At 38.0% G+C, this 22815-nt stretch overlaps 1 protein-coding gene across 2 annotated transcripts in view; it reads right to left on the bottom strand.

Annotated features, from left to right (window-relative positions):
- GPBP1 (GC-rich promoter binding protein 1) overlaps window positions 1-22815 on the bottom strand; it is a 69103-nt gene that overhangs the window by 16909 nt on the left and 29379 nt on the right. Inside the window, exons 3-7 of one of the 2 annotated variants that reach the window (XM_027605147.2) lie at window positions 22031-22150; window positions 9654-9777; window positions 9304-9527; window positions 6782-6848; window positions 5681-5740 (exon numbers count right to left, since the gene is read on the bottom strand). In XM_027605147.2, the coding sequence (XP_027460948.1) occupies window positions 5681-5740; window positions 6782-6848; window positions 9304-9527; window positions 9654-9777; window positions 22031-22093 (538 nt within the window). In that variant the 5' untranslated portion in view covers window positions 22094-22150. The remainder of the gene's footprint in view (window positions 1-5680; window positions 5741-6781; window positions 6849-9303; window positions 9528-9653; window positions 9778-22030; window positions 22151-22815) is intronic. The other variant, XM_027605148.1, reaches the window with a different exon arrangement.

The raw sequence follows: 22815 nt of genomic DNA, 5'->3' as shown, positions 1-22815 counted from the left end.
AAACTTTTGTTCAAAGACCAACCACTAAGAAAAGATCCCTACTAAAGGAAATCCTAAACAATGTACCACAGGCAGAAGGAAAATGATCCCACATGGAAGGCTGAAGGTTTGAGGAAAAAAAAAATATTTTGTGCATAAACAATCAAAATTAAAAGTGAAAGAGAATAGATAAGCAAAACAGGTATATTATCTTTAAGCCTCAACATAGTTCCTGACTACAAAATTCATTTTCCTAAATTTGGATTCTTAGACATCTAGAGCAAGAAATATTCTGGCTTCTTCCTCAAAAAGGCCTTCAGTGCAAAGATAGAACACTCTATAAAAAAAGAACGTGAAGGGACGCCTGACTGGCTCAGTCAGTAGAGCATGCAACTCTTGATCTCAGAGTCATGAGTTCAAGCCCCACGTTAGGTGTGAAGTGTACTTAAAAAAAAAAAAAAAAGAAGAAAGGTGAAGCATAAGAAATAAATCATAGAAGACTAAGCAGCAAAGTAAAAGATGATAAAGGTACCTAAAGGAAGATGATAGGGTTTGAGAGGGAAAAGCAGCAGACATGGTGCTAATGCATTGATCAGGCATTCATATTCAAATATTAGAGTACAGGTTAAGAACATGTACTGTGTACCAAATTTATAGAATCTTGCTCCAATCTTATGAACTCTCTCATCTATAAAGTGAAAAACAAAAGTTCCTGTCACAGAGTTACTGTGAAAAGTTTTTAAAAAAAAATACTAAAAAAAATGTCCAAAAAAGTCAAATACTATCCCCAATACGCTTCCAATTATATTTCAATATTGTATCAAATTTTAGGTTGATTTAACATTATGGAAAATGAGAAAAATTGTGACAGACTAACTTATGTCCTGTGCAACTGTCCTGAATAAAATGAGCCTGACCATTTAAAAATAAGAAAGTGGGGGTGGCCTGGGTGGCTCAGTCAGTTAAGCATCCAACTCTTGATTTCAGTTCAAGTCATGATCTCAGGCTCCCGGGACAGAGGCCCTCCTCAGGCTCTGAGCTCAGGAGTCGGCTTAGATTGTCTCCCTCTCCCCACTTGCACGCTCCCTCTCTCAAAATAAATAAAAATAAAAACGAGAACGTGTTCTTAACAGCAATCATTACATAAATGTAAAGGGTGATGGCAGCACTAATTGCCAAACTTAATTTGAGTCTTTTATATTTACATTCACTTTATATTACGGTTGACCCTTGAATAACAAGGTTTGAACTGCACCAGTCCACCTATATGCAGGTTTTTTTCCCGATAAATAAAAGTACAATTTTCTATTCCTTATGGTTTTCTTACTGTTTTCTTTTCTCTAGCTTACTTTAAGAATATATAACACATGTCATATACAAAATATGTGTTAATCGCCTGTGCTAACAGTAAGGCTTCCAAACAACAATAACTATTAGAAGTTTTTTTTGGGGGGGGTCAAAAGTTATACATGGATTTTCGACTGAAGGGACATTAAGGCCCCCAACTCCTGCATTGTCCAAAGGTCAACTGTTCTTACAAACGTGTTCATTTGTAAGAGAATCTGTTCAGATTCTCTCTCCAAATTCTCCTGACCTAAATCTTCCAAGTACTGAAGCTGTTGGATTCAAACAGTATCCAATGTCTCCTTCTCTACTTTCGCCATTTACTTTGTCAACTAGTAAACTATATGAAAAAACCCAAACTGCTTATTATTTAAAAGAGAAAATTTACGTACTGGCGAAAGACTTTAACACTTAAATAAAACTAGAAAGTAAGTGCTTCCTTCTGTAAATTACATGACCTTATTATCTCATAAGCAGGTATTCTTTTAAATGTAAGTTTAAAACATCTGGAGGCAGAGTGCCTGGGTGGCTCAGTTGGTTAACCATCTGCCTCCGGTTCAGGTCAGGATGCAGACTCCCTGCTGAGCAGAAAGTCTGCTTCTCCCTCTGTCCCTTACCCTGCTCAGGATCTCTCTCTCTCCTCCCCTCTTTCTCAAATAAAATCTGAAAAAAAAGAAAACACCTGAAGGCAAATATTGGTTTAAGATTTTCATACCATCATTTTCCACTATCCTCACAAACTGTAATCTAACAGAAACTGACTTTAAATATCCCTTTATTATCTTGTTATTTATGATCTCCCAAGATTTATGAATAGTCTTTTTCCTTAAACACAAAGTCAATGGTGGGAGGAGGATGAGCTCAATTCTTTGGAGAAAAAGTTATAATTAAAATAGTGCCATCTGTAGCACAAAGTAATTTGGTAACATGTATAGTTAAGAGCGGACATCTCAATTTTTCATCCTGTCTTCCACTACTCTTCATGTAGGTATCGTGAATATATTTTCGGATTCAGTCCCTTATTATTTTATTCTGATCTCTCACTTAGAAATTCCTTTTGCTTTTTAATAAGTCTACTAGAATATGCACTGCTTACTAGATTTGAATATAACTTAGCTAACATTCATTACACACCTATAACGTGATCAAGGATTTTATACAACAGATTGATTTTATAGTTAAATATTTTATACAATTTAATATTAACCATGCTTTTCTCATTAAAATTGTGATCATCCTCAGGACACCTGGGTGGCTCACTCAGTTAAGCATCTGCCTATGACTCAGGTCATGATCCTGGGGTCCTGGGATCCAGTCCCACATCGGGCTCCTTGCTCAGCGGGATGTCTGCTTCTCTCTCTGCCTGCTCTGCCTACCACTCCCCCTGCTTGTGCTCGCTGACAAATAAATAAATAAAACCTTAAAAAAAAAAATTTGCGATCCTCATCTCACAGAAAATTCACTCAGATTAAGTCATCTGCCCAAAGTCTAAATAACCATTACGTAAGTAAAAGACCTAATGTCTGGACCCAGGTCTATCGGTTTCCAAAGCAAATACCCTTAACCACTATACTATACTAGTGGAGAAAACGGAAATTAAAGTATTGCTAGGCCATATACTTCAAAATGTTTACCATCCCCAACTAAAAATACTACTAATAGGCCTATAACTAAATGTTCAGAATGAGAAGCCTGTTAAGTGCATACTACCAAGTGAGGTCAAAGTCCACTGTTTTCTGATGCCAAGTTACTGATTTAGGTTCCTTATTATCTTGATCTAAGAAAAGAGGCCATGTGAATGTGTGAACAAAAGCATATAGCCAAATGAAGGGTGAAATACATGTGAATTAAATTTTCACACTAACTTGAAGAGGAAATTTAGTCACATAAGACACAGTAATACACAAATATCAAACTCAATCTGTACCACAGCAATTAAGACAATTTCCTATTGTGAACACTAATTTTAATGCAGAAAATTAAAAGTTTCTGATTTATATAAATTGATGCTGTTTTAGGGGCGCCTGGGTGGCTCAGCTGGTTAAGCGACCGCCTTCGGCTCAGGTCATGATCCTGGAGTCCTGAGATCGAGTCCCACATCGGGCTCCCTGCTCAGCAGGGAGTCTGCTTCTCCCTCTGACCCTCCCCCATCTCATGTGCTCTCTCTCTCTCTCAAATAAATAAAATCTTAAAAAAAAATTTTTGATGCTGTTTTAATCTTTTTGGTCTTCAATTTTTTTAAATTTTATGTACAGGGCGCCTAGGTGGCTCAGTTGGTTAAGCGACTGCCTTAGGCTCAGGTCATGATCCTGGAGTCCTGGGATCGAGTCCCACATCGGGCTCCTTGCTCAGCAGGGAGTCTGCTTCTCCCTCTGACCCTCTTCCCTCTCATGCTCTCTCTCTCTCTCTCTCTCTCTAATAAAATTTTAAAAATAAACTTTATGTACAAATCTGTTTAGATTTATAGTAATGTGAGCCTCAAACAAATGAGATTCACTAACTTATAATTTATGCCAACAGTAGGGGTATGGTGTTTTTCTTTAACAAGATCCCCTACATTACTCACACTTCTCAAAGAATAACAACTTACATGACAAATAAATAATACTTCTAACTCCGACCCACTGAAATTCAACTTGTCAAATTATCTAATAAAATCTTATTAATTTTCCCTTTTCAACCTTGAACATATGTTGGAACACATTTTTCTTCTCGTTGTAAGTTTAACAACTATTTTCATAAAAAATATTAAAGGAAAGTGGAGCCATTTCCACATATAAACTATCAAAAGAATGCTTTTACAAAGACATTCAAGAAGGATTACTCCTTTCTCTTAATTCTGTATAGAAAGTTCATTTAAAAAAAACAACTTATTACTGGTTTTCATCATAATCTAACTCAATATAACATGTCACTCAATCTGTATGCTTTAGGCTACTATATTGGAATTCTCTAGAAAATAACCCATCTTTAAGAAATAGTCACTAATGTGCTTTTAGAAAGCTAAACAAATGAAAATTCTTCATTATCAAATATGAGCAAAAATCAGGAAAGATCAAGTTATCAAGGAATAGACACAAAAATAAAAGCTGAACTGAAGACTATGCTTAAGTTAATTACTAGTGAATGAAATTTTTCATTATTTAGTATCTTAAGTACTAAATGTTAGCTTCTGCCAGTAATATATTGCTGACATAATCATCAACACAAAAATAGCCAGTAGGACTTCTGAAAACACACAAATCAACAGTCACTAATTATGTCTCAAATAGCATACAAACACATACACATCATTTTTTCTCTTTCTCACCTCCCAAATAAATCAGTCACACAACTTTAATATTTTTAAATTGTCACAGGCACACTCAAGTACCTTTTTCTTTTAGTTTTAAATTATTAAGGACGTAGAGATAAATTTAGTAAGCATTAATCTTAGGCACTCAACAACGGTGATCCTAATTAAGATCAAAATAATAAAGAAGTCACAGATAAAAGCTACATGAAGGTGTTTCCGAAAAAGCTAATTAAGTTCTAAGTAAAATTAAACTTATGTAACTGTATTTTAAGCAGGTTAACTACTTTCCCTCAGGTATTTTTTTTTTTTTTGCTGATATATTATTGCTTAGACTCTTGCAATTTCTGATCTACAAAAGGACAGTTTCAGGGACAAACTGGTTTGTTTTTTTAATATTTATTACATTTCTGTTATTAAATTTTTACTTACCTGGAAGGAAGTAGCACTAGAAAAGTTCTACTGAAGTCTTTCCTAAAATTCTCTCATGTCTTCCTCAGGAACATTGCTATTTTAAATGTTGCAATGGGGAAACAGTATTTGGGAACCCAGGGGGGAAGTGAGAAAGGAATAGTGAAGTGTAATACAATGAAAACTTCATTGTATTCCTATGGGAAGTACTGGGAATTTAACAGTTAATCAAGCCACAATTAACCATTTTTTTTTCTAATGCAGACACACTTCTTAGTTTACCTAAGGCACAGAAAGAGTACATCTTCCTTTTAAACATCTTTTCAACTAGTGCTCAAAATCCTTAGACCAACCCTGAAACAGCAGAACCAAAATCTTTATATTAATACATTTTATTCTCAATATTTTCAAAGATGTATTTGCCTTTAAATCATTTCTAAAATTATTAAATTAAGCAAGGATCAGTACCAATAGTATCTATAGGTAGTTTTATATGACAAATGCTAACTGACATTGATTTTTAATTTACTTTCATTCTAATCAAATCCAAATTATTCCTAATTTCTTAGAGATTCTATTTAACACCTTCCAGGTGGTTCTATATTCTTAAGCAATCAGCTGTTCCCAGAAAAACTGAATAATAAGGAAACATACCTAAGAGAGGAGCTTGGGAGATTTTTTTGGTTGGGTATGTGTGTGTCTGGGCGTGTAGGCCTGGGGAGAGTGGTAGAAATACTAATTTGCAATACAGAAAAAACAATGCCATTCACATGGTTCTAACAAAAGTGTCTGACCACCCCCACCCCCACCCTCAAAAAGCCCTTAAATAAATCGGGAGATTAAAAGAAAACAAGGTAATTCCCCAGAGTATCACCCCATAAATACAAGAACAGCAGAGGAAGTGGCAAAGTTTAAAATAATGCCTTTGTCATTAGGACTAGTATGCTGTCACAAGCCACAATCCTTTTGTTTTGGTAAGTTGATAATTTTCAATAGGAAAATACAAATGAACATGTGTAGAAGTTCCAAAGTGGATTCATCAGCTTTGAATTTGGCATCAAATAATTTTTCAGATATCAAATCTTCATATTAAAATTTTTCCATTATTTTAAACTTCACTTGAATCTTTAAAAAGCTGTCTGATTTGTACTATGAGTGCAGTTTAATCTGCTGTAAGATGCTATCAAATTAAACTCAGCAGTTTTAATGAAAAGGGAGTCATTACCCAAAAAATGTCATTAAGTTTTGACAATCAAAAAGGCAAATAATTTCAAACATAGATTAGTTCCACAGACAAATTTATACAATTATTTAATACTCTCTATGTATAACCATTTTTGTAAGTAAAAAGATTAATTTTATGTCACAGGATGATTAGAAGTACTTATCTTTCCAGTTAAGTAAGTTTTCAACTGTGAAAAACTAAAAATTAATTTAAACTAAGTTTTTTGTTTCCTTAGATTATCAGGCTGCTCTTGAAATGACATTGATTCATTACATTAACTTACAACCCTTAAAAAAAAACTGAATTCATGACTATACTTAATGGTACTAATACGTGCAAATCAAGTCTTTCCAATCAAACTTTCTATCCCCAATATCCTGTTTTTAAAAGTGCTACCTTTTTATGTAGCTGAGCACTCAAAAACATATTTAAGAGTAAGTTTAATTCTAGCCTATTTATTTTTAAAAACACAAAGAAGTGAAACCTATGAACATTTTATACCCCTCAAAGATAGATTAAAAATTACTTACCCCATACACCTGCAGCTAAAGATTTATTCTGATTTGGTTCTCTCTCATACTCAGGATTTAAAGACGGCTGAAAGAAATTGGAATAAAAAGAATAAAACAAATGTTCACACTGCGCACATATTTTAAAAATAAACCTTTTAGGGGCGCCTGGGTGGCTCAGTTGGTTAAACATCTGCCTTGGGCTCTCAGGTCATGATCTGAGGATCCTGGGATCCAGCCCTATGTCAGGCTCCCTGCCCATGAGCACGCTCTGTCAAATAAATAAATAAAATCTTAAGAAAAAAAAAAAATAAGTAAACCTTTTAAAAGTAATCTCAAAACCATAACGAAGGGGCACACCCAGGCAGCTCAGTTGGTTGAGCATCCGACTAAGTTTCGGCTTAGGTCATGATCTCATGGGTCCGGGGATAGAGCCCCACGTGGGCCTTGGCACTCAGTGGGCAGTCTGCTTGAGATTCTCTCCCCCTCTACCTACCCCTACCACCCCCCACCAGGCGCATACTTGGGCACGCTCTCTCACATAAATTAAAAAAAAAAAAAAAAGCATACTGGGGTGCCTGGGTGGCTCAGTCAGTTAAGTGTCTGCCTTCAGCTCAGGTCATGATCCCAGGGTCCTGGGATCGAGTCCTTGTATCAGGCTCCCAGCACAGCGGGAAGCCTGCTTCTCCCTCTCCCACTCCCTCTGCTTGTGTTCCCTCTCTCACTCTCTGTCAAATAAAATCTTAAAAAAAAAAAGACTAATTATTCATAAACCTTACTTTCAGCTTATTCTGCTAACCATACAAATGGTTACTATCTATTCTCACTTCCCGAGGGAAAACAAAGAAATAATCTTTAAATATTATTATCCTCAGGGTGCCTGGGTGGCTCAGTTGGTTAAGCGTCTGCCTTCAGCTTGGGTCATGATCCCAGGGTCCTGAGATAGAGCCCCACATCGGGCTCCCTGCTCAGCGCTCCCAACCTTAGTTAGCCCTTCACACTAATTCTTCCCCTCTTCCTTCCAGTTTTAACAAAGATTACTCCTTACCAAGTAGGTCACAGGTTAAATGTCACTTCCCTAGAGAAACCTCTCCTGACCTCCCAAAGTAGCCACCCAGTCACTTGTCTAAATTCTCTGCAAAATACTTTTTCATGTCATGAATGCATCTAATAGAATAGAAATTAAGTGAGAGTAAGCACCTTGCTATCTTGTTCCACGTATCAACAGATAGACTCATATAGCCACTCAAGAAGATACGGAATGAAAAATGAGCATATACAGAAAAAAAAATTACCAGGGATGAATCACAAAAAATACTAAAGATGGTACACTAGATCAATTTTTTATGCAACTGAGGAGGAAAGTGTTTAGATAGCCACACAGTGAGATTTAAGAATAAGGAAAAATTAAGAAAATTCTTTCTGATTAGTTCGTACTTTTTTTTTTCCTTTTTAAAGATTTGATTTATTTATGTGACAGAGAGAGACACAGCGAGAGAAGGAACACAAGCAGGGGGAGTGGGAGAGGAAGAAGCAGCCTTCCCGCTGAGCAGGGAGCCCGATGTGGGGCTCGATCCCAGGACCCTGGGACCATGATCTGAGCTGAAGGCAGACACTCAACCGACTGAGCCACCCAGGCGCCCCAAGAGTGGAGGTTAACATTTCTAATTATATCTAACCCAGGCTAACAATTAGTTTGCTTTCCCTGACCACTAAGAAACTTTTGAATAAAGTACTTGAAAGAGAAGGAGAATTATCCTGGAATTAGCTTAAGAGTAATATATGAATAATCAAATGTTATTTAAAAGAGACAGTCTAAACAAGACATACTGGTAAAATATTCTTTCCAAAAGCTTAAAAGCTTTTTAGAGATGAAAGTTTTTAAAAGATTATATCATGGGTGCCTGGGTGGCTCAGTCGGTTAAGCGTCTGCCTTCGGCTCAAGTCACGTTGCCAGGGTCCTGGGATCAAGCCCTACTTCAGGCTCCCAGCTCAGTGGGAGCCTGCTTCTCCCTCTCCTCCCTGCTTGTGATCTCTCTTGCTATCTTGGTCACTATCTCTCTCAAATAAATAAAAGATCATAAGACACAGGAGTAAGTAGGAGGAGGGAAGGGAATTGGAAAGGGAGAATTATATAAACAAAGAGCCTCACAAAAGGAAGGATTAAAAATAACTGAACCTGGTGGAGGGGTAGGCTAAGGGGCTCAGTCAGTTGAGTATCTGACTCTTGATTTCAGCTCAGGTACTTTATCCCAGGGTCATGAGATTGAGCCCCGCGTCGGGCTCCATAGTCGGCAGGGAATCCTCTTGAGATTCTCTCCCCCCTCCCTCCCCCTGCTCCCACTCACACACGTGCACGCGCCCACTCTCTAAAATAAATAAATTATAAAAAATAAAAATTTAAAAATAAAAGAATAATTGAACCTGTCTGGTGTGATTTCTACAGAAAATGAACCGTACTGATTAAAACCTCATGAGAAAGCCTTGACATTAAAATGACACTTGCGGAAACCTCGTTTGTATTTAAACTACAAGAAACTTACAAAATCCTCAGCCTCAAACTGTTTGCGTTCTCTCTTGTCTTCTTTCCTCCCCGTTTCATTGTCAGGTATGCTGTTTTCATGTAGTCCTTGGCTTTTTCCAGAATGGAAAATATTGCTACGAGAACGGGAACTTCCACCATGGTATCCCCCTCGATGATTTATGTTTTCAGTACCATTTCTTCCATGCATCCGCCATCCATTTTTTTCTTTCCTTCCAAAATTACCTTTATTTGATAATGGTAAAGTATTATAAACTCAAAAATGGTTATGCCTAAATATTAATCACTGTCTACATTCTTAAAAGCATGAAGAAAATTATCCTTAAGCTTTTATTTCTTAGCAAATTTTACCTCCATTAGGACGTCCAATACCAGAATCAAAGCCATCTGAGGAGTTGTGTCGTCGACGATTCACATCAAAACGATTTTCTGTCCATGAAAAGTTTTCAGAATGCTTCTCAAAATTTATTGACGACTGAAACAAAATAAGCCCATAGGTAAACATACATATAAAACCTGGCTTAATTTATTTCCAAGATTCTAAATGGTTAAGAACATTCTGTAGTTACTTTCAGTGTATTTGATACTGGTAACTTATTACAGATTCCGCTGTTGGTCTATTTTGTCTAATAGAAATCATTCTGAAAGAGGTTAACGACATCTGCTTACCCAAAAACTTTAAAAGTAAAATGCCACCATAAGAAAAACAAGGCAAAACATAGTGTACTTCTCTTACATATCAAAATGTAAAACTCCGTATCATACATTACTTGATTTAAAATAGCTCAAGGTTTTCTTTAGTATCAGAAAAGTTATGGCAAATGAAGTTAAAATTCTAAGTTCTTCAGGTTTATTTCCAAACTCTTCCCCAAAACAAATGTTTTTTAAAAATTCTCGAAATAATATATAGAGGCACCTAGCTGGCTCAGTCAGTGGAGCATGCGACTCTTGATCTCAGTGTTTTGAGTTCAAGCCCCACGTTGGGTGGAGGGATTACTTATGAATAAAATCTTAAAAAAAAAAATGTACAAGAATTATTTTTAGGGGCGCCTGGGTGGCTTGGTCGGTTAAGTGTCTGCCTCCAGCTCAGGTCATGATCTCAGGGTCCTGGGATCAAGCTCCCTGCTCAGCAGGGTGTCTGCTTCTCCCTCTGCCTCTCCCCAGGCCCCCTGCTTGTGCTCACTCACTCTCTCTCAATAAATAAAATCTTTAAGATTTTATGTATTTATTTGTGAGAGAGAGAGAGAGAGTGTGTGTGTGTGTGTGTGTGTGCACGCACACACCAGCTGGGGGAAGAGCAGGCAGAGGGAAAGGGAGAAGCAGGATCTCTGATGAGCAGGGAGCCCAACCACACAGAGCTTGATCCCAGAACCCCGGGATCATGGCCTGAGCCGAAGGCAGACGCTTAACCAACTGAGCCACCCAAGTGCCCCTAAATAAAATCTTAAAAAAAAAAAAAACCCAAAAACTATTTTTAAAAATTAGGAATCTATAGGGACGCCTGGGTGGCTCAGTAAGTTAAGCGTCTGCCTTCGGCTCAGGTCATTATCCCAGGGTCCTGGGATCAAGTCCCATGTTGGGGTCCCTGCTTGGTGGGAAACCTGCTTCTCCCTCTGCCTGCCGCTCCCACTGCTTGTGCTCTCTCTGACAAATAAAATCTTTTAAAAATAATAAAAATTAGGAATCTATAAAAATCATGAATGTCACAACTGTTTATAAACGTCGCTGTTCTTTCCCAGTATTAACCCATTAATCTGATAAGATCATAATCAAAACTTCCAATCTTTTCTTAAAATGCCCTGACCACTTCTCTGGGCTGGATTTATCTTACAACCACCTCCAGGACAATGAGCAGAGTCTCTCAGTTGCAATGTAAACCCACTGCACATACCCATGTCATCCACTGGGCCCCTCCACATTGTCACTGTGGGACTTATTGGTGCTGCTCCCCGGAGCAGCCTCATCCTCATTTTGCTTATTGTGCCATGAAAGATAAAGTCCCCTTGATTTTCTCATATCTTCAGCCAGCATCCATGCAACAGTAGTAACAGGTCACCATGGTAGGCCCCCAAGCAGGGTAAAAACGCAAACCATTCACAGACCGCTAACAGTTTGGGTGGTGAGGATGTACACTAACAGAGCTTAAATTTTGTAGAAAAAATAAATACAAGGGTCTCTAGGCCACATTAGGGCCTAAGCGAAGACTCTCACGATTCTGGCAGCAACAGCTGTCATCCAAGTGACAGGTGGAAGTTAAGGGTCCCTCAATGTTTAGCGGTCAACTGGCAAAGAGTAGAATTGAAACCAGGTGTCCAAACAGTGCTTTAGGTTTGGTAACTCTACCAAGCAGAACGAGGGGATTTTTTATTATGACAATGGAGTCCCACCTGAAAGGCAAACACTGCTGTGGCTGCTGAACCAAGACAACTCCAAAGATGAAATAGAGGTCAGCAATGAGGATACAGAGTTTTGGGAAGATTAAAAAGTCATTAGAAGAAAATCTGTTAAAGCTACAGTCTACTTGGAAACAAAATAAATGCAGAACCTAGCTTCCTGGAGGGGAAGTGTTCTGTGCCCTCTATACTCCCTGATCCCTCCCTTCCCTACTAACATCAACCTCAGCAGCCTTTATGAGAATGTCAAGTATACTAGTATTTAAGGAAAGGGACAAACTTTTATAGCTCTGCTAGACACACATGCTCAAGTCACCATCTACCCACTCCCAAGAGGAGTGAGACAGTACTAAGCATAGGGATGGCTGAAAATACTGAGGAATGTGGGAAAGGACATGTCAGTGTGGTGCATGGGGGCAGGAAAGGCCCCATCCTGTGAGTCTGCTGAAGCCAGAAGGTACACAGGAGAAGAAGCAACAACAACCCTGGATTGAGGAAATCAGAAGAGAAACAGTAAGCCTACAAGCCACGCATGCAATCCCCAAAAGGGTTATCTTCTCCTCTACCGTGTACTTTCCCACATTCACAGATGAAGAAATCATGTAATCTCCCAAAAGCCTGGATTGTAACCCTGAAGTGCATGTACAAAACTTCTTAGTCTGTGCCACTGTAGTGAGAAAAGGTGCCCCAAAGACCCAATTTGACTGACTCTGAAGACTGAGGAAAATTCAGCAGTAGGAAAGAAAAATTAAAGTGATCTTGCAGGTGAGGCTTTTAGAGCAATTCAATGTACTATTGTTGTTGTGTTTGAACTTGGTACTAATTGTTACTGAAAATGCTCAAGATTTTTCCATTCAGGGAATACCACAGGATGACAGATGATTCCTGTCCCCTTCCAGGTAGTCTAGCAAAAAACACTATATGATCCCAGAAGGAAAGAAAGAAAAGAGAGATATAGTTGGAAAATTTGATGGGCAGTGGAATACTCAGAGGCTATTTCCCAGTAGCAGTGCCATGTGCCTGCCATGTACACCCCCTTTTTAAAGGGTATATGGCTCTTGCCCTACTGCTGAGCTCTTAAATGAAAGTGAACCAGAAAAGGGGGCCCATTAAGGCTCCTGATCAAATGCAAAGTATTTGAGCATGCAGCTGACCTGGCCACTGGGACATTTGTTTTGCACGAAGAAGTGGCAACTACCCTCTGGGGTAAACCTTATTCCCCTCCCTGAGACCGTAACAAGATCCTGGTTCAATAAGGCTCTCAAATCATAGTCCCCTAAATGCCTAGGTCTGGTTCACTGCTGATTCAACTCCGTTAAAAGAGGACAGTGTCCACTGGGTGGCAGCAGCCATCCGCCCCAACAACTCTGGAAGACCAAGTGGCTAAGTATTATTTGGCACAATGGGCTAAAATAAAAACTACAACATTGGACTTCAGTATTAAGGACTAGACATTTTATGTTTTTCTGCCTCTTGGACTGCTGCCAATGCCCTAGTCATCTCGTAGATCACCTGAAAAACTAGACACTAGCATATTAAAGGTAATTCTTTGGGGTTATAAACTGTGAAGCTGCTACTGCTGCTGAGACAATCCGAATCACTCAGATGCTTACCAGAAGATATGCTGGCATAAAGAACAACTAAAATCAGAATACTGCTTAAGTCTGTAGCACGCTATCTAGATCCATCATCACACCAGACATCTAACTGTCCACTACCGTAGACTGGTCACAAAATAAACCACTTTTTCTTTCTGATGCAGAAGCCCCCTCTGCATGCTAACCTGTGAGCCTGCCAAAAGTTGGTCCATTTGTCCCACTGTGAAGGAGGCCACATTACACATTACACATCAAACCTGTGATCATTTCTTGGAGTTATCAAGAGTGTTTCATCACTGTTGAAATTTTTTCAGGTTACAGTGTTACTGTTGCAATCTGACTGGCTAACTCTGGTCACTCGATTGTGACCCTTGAAATTAATCCATGTCATTTTTTGGACCATCAATATTCCAGTATTAGTGCATCTTTTGTCATGAAGGTCAACCTGCAATGGGTCAATATTTAAGTAGTATACTCAAGACATTATACACACCCTACTATCCACAGGCATCCAGTCTATCAAAAAACAGAAATGGTTTCCTCAAAATTCAACTCAGAACAATCTGCAACTCTACATTCCTCAACTCTTCACACACTTTAATGAGACACTTTGGTCAATGAATGCAGCACGCCCAAAAAGAGATCATCTCTTCCTAGCCACTTCCTAGGCAGTAATTAGGATAAAAAAAAAAAAAAAAAAGTAAGAGTTATGAAATTATACAGACCTATTTTTTTTTAAAGATTTTTAATTTATTTGAGAGAGAGAGACACAGTGAGAGAGGGAGCAGAAGCAGGGGGAATGGGAGAGGGAGAAGCAGGCTTCCCGCTGAGCAGGTAGCCTGCGGGGCTCGATCCCAGGACTCTGGGATCATGACCTGAGCCAAAGGCAGTCGCTCAACAACTGAGCCACCCAGGCGCCTCAATATACAGACCTATTTTTATCTCTTCACATGATGCTTCTTTCCCCTAAGAGAAACTGCAGGCCAAGCTACCTCTCAAGGTAATGTCTGGTCAAAAAGAAACCTAATGAATTCAAAAAATCTGGTTTGGCCACCTGGATTCTCTTTTTGGTGCGACATGGTCCTATATCTGAAAACAGTGACCATTTCCTTCAGTATACTTCTCACCAAGTACTCCGTACAGTGTCCAATGTGGACTAGGGTGAGCATAATGGGTCTCTGCAATTATGTAAAAATGTTCTTAACCCACTTACATCCAACTCTTCCAGATAAAAAATCTGGGTGCGAGTAGGAAATTTTTAAGTGACATCAGCTATCCAAATAAGACACACCAATTTCATGAGTATAGAAAGAAAAAACCCCTAGCATCTGTAGAGGGAACATCTTTGACTCCAGAAGGTGCAGGAAGGAAAAACAATTATTGCTCTATCTCCTAGAACCAGCACCACTGCCTGAATCATACAGAAGCTGGAGAAAACATTGATCACTGCTAGATGTGTCATCCTCATATACTTTGAAATCAGAAACACTCATGTGACCATAAACAGTCCCTAACTATTCTCCAGTGCTTGATGTCAAGAGCCGTTCCTGAATGTGAATGTGTGAAAACACTTAAACCAGCACAACCTGGGGGTGCTTGGGTGGCTCAGTCGGTGAAGCGTCTGCCTTCGGCTCAGGTCATGATCCCAGGGACCTGGGATCAAGCCCGCATCAGGCTCCCTGCTCAGTGGAGAGCCTGTGTCTCCCTCTCCCTCTGCCTCTGCCTGCCACTCCCCCTGCTTGTACTGTCAAATAAATAAATAAAAATCTTAAAAAAGCAGAAACAAACAACAACCCAAAAAACCCAACTGATAAAAATTCATGATTCTCCGAACACCTGACTGGTCTCAGGTTATGCCATATATGGCAAATGATGCTCCAAGTAATGGTAACAATGTCCATGATTCTTAACCAAACTAATTTAATAGTAATCCAAATCATGTTTAACAACAAATCCCTAACTAAAGTGATCTGTGCCCCTTCAGGTGGAATGTCTTTATGTGAGGGAAAATAAGCCACAGGCTAGCTTCAGTGAAGGATGAGAGTTGTTTTTTGGCCCATCTACTGTCCTTATAATTGTAGGTTAAGGACACCAAAAATCAGGTCAGTTTAAACTCTCCTGAGTGGATTTCAATGGATAACAGAGAAGCCTCAGACCACATACTGGCTGGCTGGGGGGCGGGGGGGAGATCACCTACCGGTCCTCTCTAGGATTTGCTCACAACCAGCTAGATCCTGGCCTTACCCTGCTGTTCAGAATGTTAACAGAAGCCTTAATTAAAAATGCTGTATAAAACAATTAAATGGATTTGGTTTTAGCCTTGCTTAGAATAATCAAAGTGGCTGACAGAGTGGTATAATCATATGAAAATTCAAGTTTGGCCAAGAACATGTAGGGCTGATGGGTTGATTGTTGGGACAGGAAACCCATCAGGGGCCCTGAGCACTTCCTTTCATTCTTTTTGTATGCCAAGAATGCAAGAATGCAAGGCCTTCACTGCTCTTTGTATGGCCCATTTCTCAAGTTTATGTCTGCAGTGAGCATCGTTTGAGGGATGACAGGTAGCATCCTTCTCTGGGACAAAAAGCAAGATTATAAATGCGGCAGACTCCCCCACTCAGCACCAAGGGTAGCATCCACCTGGACCCATCCATGTCAACTACAAAGGTTTTAGTGGGCATGAAGAACCAGTGCCAACATCATGCTTATTCTGCTTGTCATGCTACTAATAAGTTCTTGGCCCTTGATCCAGGAGTCTCATGTCTCCTGCCAGCACCTATGTTAGCTTGCTAGCAGGATAAAACCCAGACCCTTCACAGATTGACACATACACAATAACATAATAATAAGAAATACAAGTAATAAGGCTAAAAAGGTAGATAGGAAACTTATTATTAGTGAATGTATGATTGCCCATTATTTAAAAAACCAAAATTTAACAGAGTAAGAACTAAAGCTGCTAGATACAACACTAACACAAGATGTAACAGATCTGTAGCAAAGACTTAATAATAAAGCTTTTTATTCTTTTTTTAAGTAAACTCTATGCCCAAGGTGGGCCTGAACTCACAATCCCAAGATTTAGAGTTCCATGCTCTACCAACTGAGCCAGCCACACACCCCAATAATAAAGCTTTTTTAAAAAATATCATTTAGGGGCACCTGGTGGAGCTTAAGCCCCATGTAGGACATACAGTTTACTTAATAAATGTAACTCCACGTCCAAGAAAGAGTGAAAATGCAGTTTATGACAATGGCAAAAAAGTTAACTGTAATAATCTAACAAAGTCTGACAAGCATTTAAAGTAAAGAGAATAGTTATGCTCAGTACACCATGTAGAAGAGGAATTTGGCAATATCTAACCAAGTCCCAGCAATTTTTTCCTAAATCTACACTGAAGCCTTCTATTCAAACTGTGGTCCACAAACAAGCAGGATCAACATCACTTTGAAGACTGTTATAACTCGGGCCCTGTCGAAGACCTACTGAAATGAGAATCTGCATTTTAACAAAATCCCCAGGTTATTTCTTTTTAAGATTTTATCTATTTATTCATGAGAGACAGAGACAGAGAGAGAAAGAGAGAAAGGCAGAGGGAGAAGCAAGCTCCCCACCCTGGAGCAGGGAGCCTGATGCAGGACTCGATCCCAAGACCCTGGGATCGGGACCTGAGCTGAAGGCAGACGCTTAACCGACTGAGCTCCCCCAGGAGTCCCCCAGGTTATTTTCTTATCCATTCAAGTGTGAGGAGCAGTGGCCTAAAATTTCTTACCCATGTGTACAAGGAGATACCATAAAAACATTCAATGCAGTATTTCTCTAGAGTAGCCAAAAGTTATGTTATAAACAATCTAAACTTTAACGAACAAATAAAATGTAGTATAGATAAACAAAATAGGATACCACACAGAGTTTTAAGATACTTACACTACATTTGTGGATATCAACATGGGGGGAGAAGATCTCAAAGATACAATGAATGTAAAAGTAAGATGCAGACATACACATGAAAATCACTGATAAAAATTTTTAAACATACATAACAATACCACTTGACATTCACATATGTAGTTATAGGAACATATGCTGAGAATACCTCTGGGGAAAAATGAAGAGAAAGGACTGTGAAGAAATAGGACAGTGAACTTCAACTGCATACATAATGCTTTACTTCCAGAAGCAATAAAACCTAATATAGAAGAATGTTAAGATACGACTATCTTGATATTTAATAAGTACTCATTTAATTATTATCTATCATTCTCTTGTACGTTTCATTAAAACCTTCAATGAGGTTTTTTAAAGAATTATCAAAACATGTAAAGAATTGCTGAATCACTATATTGTACACCTAAAACTAATATAACACTGTATGTTAACTATACTGGAATAAAAATTACAAACTTAAAAAAAAATTACCAAAACAAATAAGCAAATTACAAATTATCAAAGCAAATATATCTGCAATGGCAAACAAATTCCCCAATTTAAGGGCGCCTGGGTGGCTCAGTCGTTAAGCATCTGCCTTCGGCTCCGGTCATCATTCCAGGGTCCTGGTATCGAGTCCCTCATCCGGCTCCCTGCTCAGCAGGAAGCCTGCTTCTCCCTCTCCCACTTCCCCTGCTTCTGTCCCCTCTCTCGCTGTCTCTGTCAAATAAATAAAAATCTTAAAAAAAAAAAATTCCTCAATGTGAAAAGAGCTATTACAAAATCACTAAGAAACACATTACATGAACAAGCAGTTAAGAAACCATAACACCAAAATATACTCAACCATAATTTTAAAATGCAAAATAATAAAGTACCATTTTTCATCTAATTGCAGATTAAAAAATGTGAAAACATCCAGTGTTGCCAAAACTGAGAACACTTAGACCCCTCATAAAATTCTGATGGGATTATAAATAAGTATAACCTTTTTTTTTTTTTTAAGTAGGCTCCACACCCAGCATGTAGCCCAACACAAAGCTTGAACTCAGGACCCTGAGATCACGACCTGAACTGAAATCAAGAGTAGGACACTTAACCGACTAAACCACCCAGGCACCCCAATACAACCTTTTTGAGAGCTATTAGACATTACCTACCAAAATGTACAAACCCTCTGATCCACTGATTCTACTAAGAATTTACCCTACAAATGTATTCAAGAGATGCCTAGACAATCCTGCAGCTTAGTCCATTAATTGGTAAACTAATTAAATAATATATATAGATCCACTCAAAGATTTCATAGACACTGAAAAGTTAGATCCGTAAGCAGTGATGATAGATATTGGAGATGCCATCTCTAAAGTGAAAAAATTTTTTTTTATCCAAACCAGGATAAAAATACATTCTAGTGTATGCATAAAAGCATCCTAATATTCACTTTTGAAAATCAATCTACTACCTAACAGTCAAGAAAAGAAATTTATTAACTTGATAAACATTAAAGTCAGGCAAACATGGATTCATAACTTAGCTCCAGCACTTTGGGGCACATTACTTACCTCTCTCAACCTCAGTTCCCTCCTTTGTATATGGGAGAAAGAAAACAGAGAATTTACCTCTTACGTTTTTGGTTGGTATTCACATGAACTGTTTTATACAATCATTGGTACTCCTTTGTATACGGTAGAAAGAAAACAGAGAATTTACCTCATGTTTTTTTGTTGGTATTCACATGAACTATTTTATACAATCATTGGTACGTACTCAAAAAAAAAAAAAGATACTACCATGAGCAAGAAAGAGACCCTCTCTATCCCTTTACCGTCTTTATCCCTTTACATACTTAAAACCTTTTTCTGCATTCCTTTAAAAAATAATTTAGCAATTTTTTCTTGGACGCCCGAAGTATGAGTCACTAGTTAACAAAAACTCTACATAGTAAATAAGAAGTTTCAATGAACTCCACTACCAGTCTGACTGAATTTTCTGATCTTCTCTTAGCCTGAACTTTAAATACACATTTTCAACGCAAGCCAAGTTTACGCATTATTCAAATAAATTTTGGTAAAATATTAATGACTATTTTTTAGATGCTGCAGTAAAAGAATCCATAACGCGCTAATGCTAACACTCTAGCCATAGAAGTAATTACAAAATATTGAATATGAATTTACTGTAGTGGAATGTCATCAAACAGGTCTGTATTATTTTGTACTTAAAAAGAATAAAAATTCCTGTATTTTCTATTTTGTACCACATATCTGCTCTTTCAGTATCACATCCCCGCCATCAACCACCTTCTCCCCCACCTTTTTTAAGTAGGCTCCACACAACCAACATGGGGCTTAAGTTCACCACCCCGAGACCAAGAGTTACACGCTTTTCCAAATAAGCCAGGCAGGTGCCCCAGGAATCTTCCTCCTTCTAACAATACTATGAAAGGATACCCCAACCTGATTACAGGGATTGATTTATCACCCTTCCTACGGTAAGATGGCCAGAAGCAGCATCTAAAACAAAGAGATATCTAAACTTTTCCAGTATCTACAACCATTTCAGTTCAGTATTGCTTGAATAATAAAAATATTACCCAAAATTTAACTCAGAAACTATTAAAGGATGGTAGTATCAGTAGAAATTTACATTTTCTAATAAAGAAAACAGAAAACCACAAGAGAAAACATTAGTGCACCACAGATGTATGACTATTATTTTAGTTATACCTATGTGTATACAAAACATTACGTAAAATTTACTTTTTATTGGGTCCCAATCAACAGCTCAAACGTCAATGCCCTATGCCACATATAACTCAACCACATGCAGTTTAAAATTTCACCACATGATGGGGCTAAAATTCTACACACCTCAGAAAACTACTGAAGTCCACTTCTAAAAATATCTTTTTATTTCAAGTCCTCATGCCTTTGAACAATAAATAAAGACTTCCATTACACTGAAATAGAGAACCCCACAGTAAATTAGTCTGTTCCATTTATTCAGGGTAAGATTAAAAGGGCTCTGGCAGAAATAAGAGGTTAATTATAAACGAGAACCCATGAATAGTGATTTGGGAGACATGAAAGGATAAGATGGAAGGTGTAAGAAGTCATTACTAAAAGGTCTGTATTTGTCAAAACCACACTGGGTAACGTCTAAAGAAATAATTTCAAGTACTGCTAGTTAAGAGTTCAAATAAATACCATTTTCTGTAGGTAATCTAGAATAGGTTAGAATAAGTGAGATTTAGAGGTGGCAATCCCAATTCTCAAAATCATCATTCATGAAGACCTATATCCAAATTAAGGGTCAGGTTCTGCAAACTGAAAAGCAGTAAGGATTTCACCACCTAAAGCAACAGTTAACCAACAGTCAATCTTAATCAATCTGATTTACATCTGAATGAAGACAAAAATTATTCTCAATCTTATTGTTTTGTAACTAACTTTCCAGGTGCTAATTTTTTATCAATTTTATCAATTCCCTTGAAAATGAAAACAAGTCTTATACTTATTTCAGATAAAGTAAACAATAGAAAAAAGAAGTAAAGGTGGGTGGCAGGAAACTATGTAGTCAAGCTCTTAGGCAGGCCTGAAAAAAAATAAGCCTGCTAGAGGGCTACATTAGAGAAGCTGGGTTTACAAGGAAGTGGGGAGGGGAGTAAACTACACAGACCTACACCTAAGAGGAAAGGGGACAATCAGAGAATCTCTAAGAAGTGATCTCAGCAGCTTAATCAATATAAGTCTCCATTTCCTAACAATTTCAAATCCCACTGCACAGGCTATGAAATGAAATATTTAATCATTTGACAGCATTCCAAAATGAGACCTATGTAATGAGTACAGAATAGGAAATGCATCCTGGATTCTAGTCTAGGCTCACAGTATTTGAAAAATATGAAAAACAGGCAAGTCAATTAACCTTCCAGAGAATCCATCTGTACAAAATTACGGGCCAAAATTTGGGCCAATCTATTATGATCTGACAAGTCCTTACTGGGGAAGGACTTTCCAAATTATAAAAATTGTTCCCACAAGAGTTGCTTTTAATAAACTTGTTTTTTTTTTAAGAACTGTCTGTACCCCAAAAGTTCCTAGATGAACGCCTTAGCATGGTAGAGCATGATTAATAGGCAAACAGATGATCAAGACTCTCCCTTGATTCCTTTGCACTATGGAAAAAACAAAGTCAAAGACAGCTATTAAGCCAGTTAGACTGATTCTAACCAATTCCAAGGTCTCTCTTACCAAGTCTTTTAAGTGGAAGACAACTGCAATGCCTAGCAAGTCTTACACAAACTCTTGTTCTGATTTTTAAGTAAAATGAACATTTCTTAGATTACGGAGGCCTGATATGTAACAATGTTGCAAAGTTTTCATCGCTCCTGAAATTTTAGTGATGTGCCATTCAAAGTCTTATTTGTCTGAGAAAGAAATCTTCTGGGTATAAGCAAAGACCTCAAAAGCCTCAGATTTTTCTTTTAATGTATTACCTACAGTAAGTAAAGCAAGTTATTATCTAAGGAATAGTACAGATAAAGGTAATAAGATACAATGTATCTAATGGGTTTGAGTTAAAATGTGTGGACCCCTGATTAGTACAAAAGACAACTGAAGTAAATGGTACAGTATGGTGATGGAAAACTGACTTTTTAAATAATAAAAACTAACAGATTCCCTATGAAATAGATAGTAATACAAGAAAATTTTCTCCACAAAATTAAGGCTTCACGTTCCAACTACATTTGCATACAAGAAGAAATGAGAAGCAGACACAAAGACAGAAAGAAATGCAGAGTACCTTTGTTGATGATGGTGGAGTAGGAAAATTAAGCCAGGCTGGAGCAAAGTCATGCTGCGCCATTTAGGTCCAGTCTCTCCAACTCAGTGAAACAAGGCTTCAACACCTCATGGCAAGTCCCTGTCATATAAAAATGGAAGGAAATTAGACCTGGAGCTCCTTGCCAAAATTATCTTCTTATGCTCTATCTCCTCTAAGCGACAATGATTTTACTACTCTAAGATTCCAATTATGATGAAATTCTAAAATAGGCAAAAATATAACAGAAACTAGATCACTGGAGTGGATGGGGGGAGAGGGCCTGTGGGGGAGGGGTATGACTGCAAAGGGAAGGTTATTCTTGAGGTAATGGGGGTTTTATCTTGATTGTGGTTATACAAATGTACAAATCTGTCAAAAATCAAATTGAATACTTAATACTGGCCAATTTTGCTATAAATAATCCCAGGAAACCTTTTTTTTTTTAAATTACAATGGTCTAATCACAGACATCAAGTGTCTCTAGATGTGACAAACTAGGATGCACATTATACCATCTATAATATATTTTCACCCCTAACCCAGATGGAATCTGAAATCTGACCTACTAACTTTCACGAAGTTCAACACAGAGGAACAAATTAAAGGAAATCTGAGGGAAGTAATCCAGCAAATCCAGATCACAGGATACTCGACAGGTGAAATGATCGTTTTTTTCCCCCCAACAAATACATGGCTTTCAACATGCAGATCAAACACATGTGGGCCTTACACAGATCCTTACTCAAACCAACCTTTAAAAAATG

The sequence above is a fragment of the Zalophus californianus genome, chromosome 5 (assembly GCF_009762305.2).
Source record: "Zalophus californianus isolate mZalCal1 chromosome 5, mZalCal1.pri.v2, whole genome shotgun sequence".
NCBI classification, from domain to species: Eukaryota; Metazoa; Chordata; class Mammalia; order Carnivora; family Otariidae; genus Zalophus; species Zalophus californianus.
The sequence above is the reverse complement of the archived record's forward strand: the minus strand, read 5'-3'. Positions and strand labels throughout refer to the sequence as shown.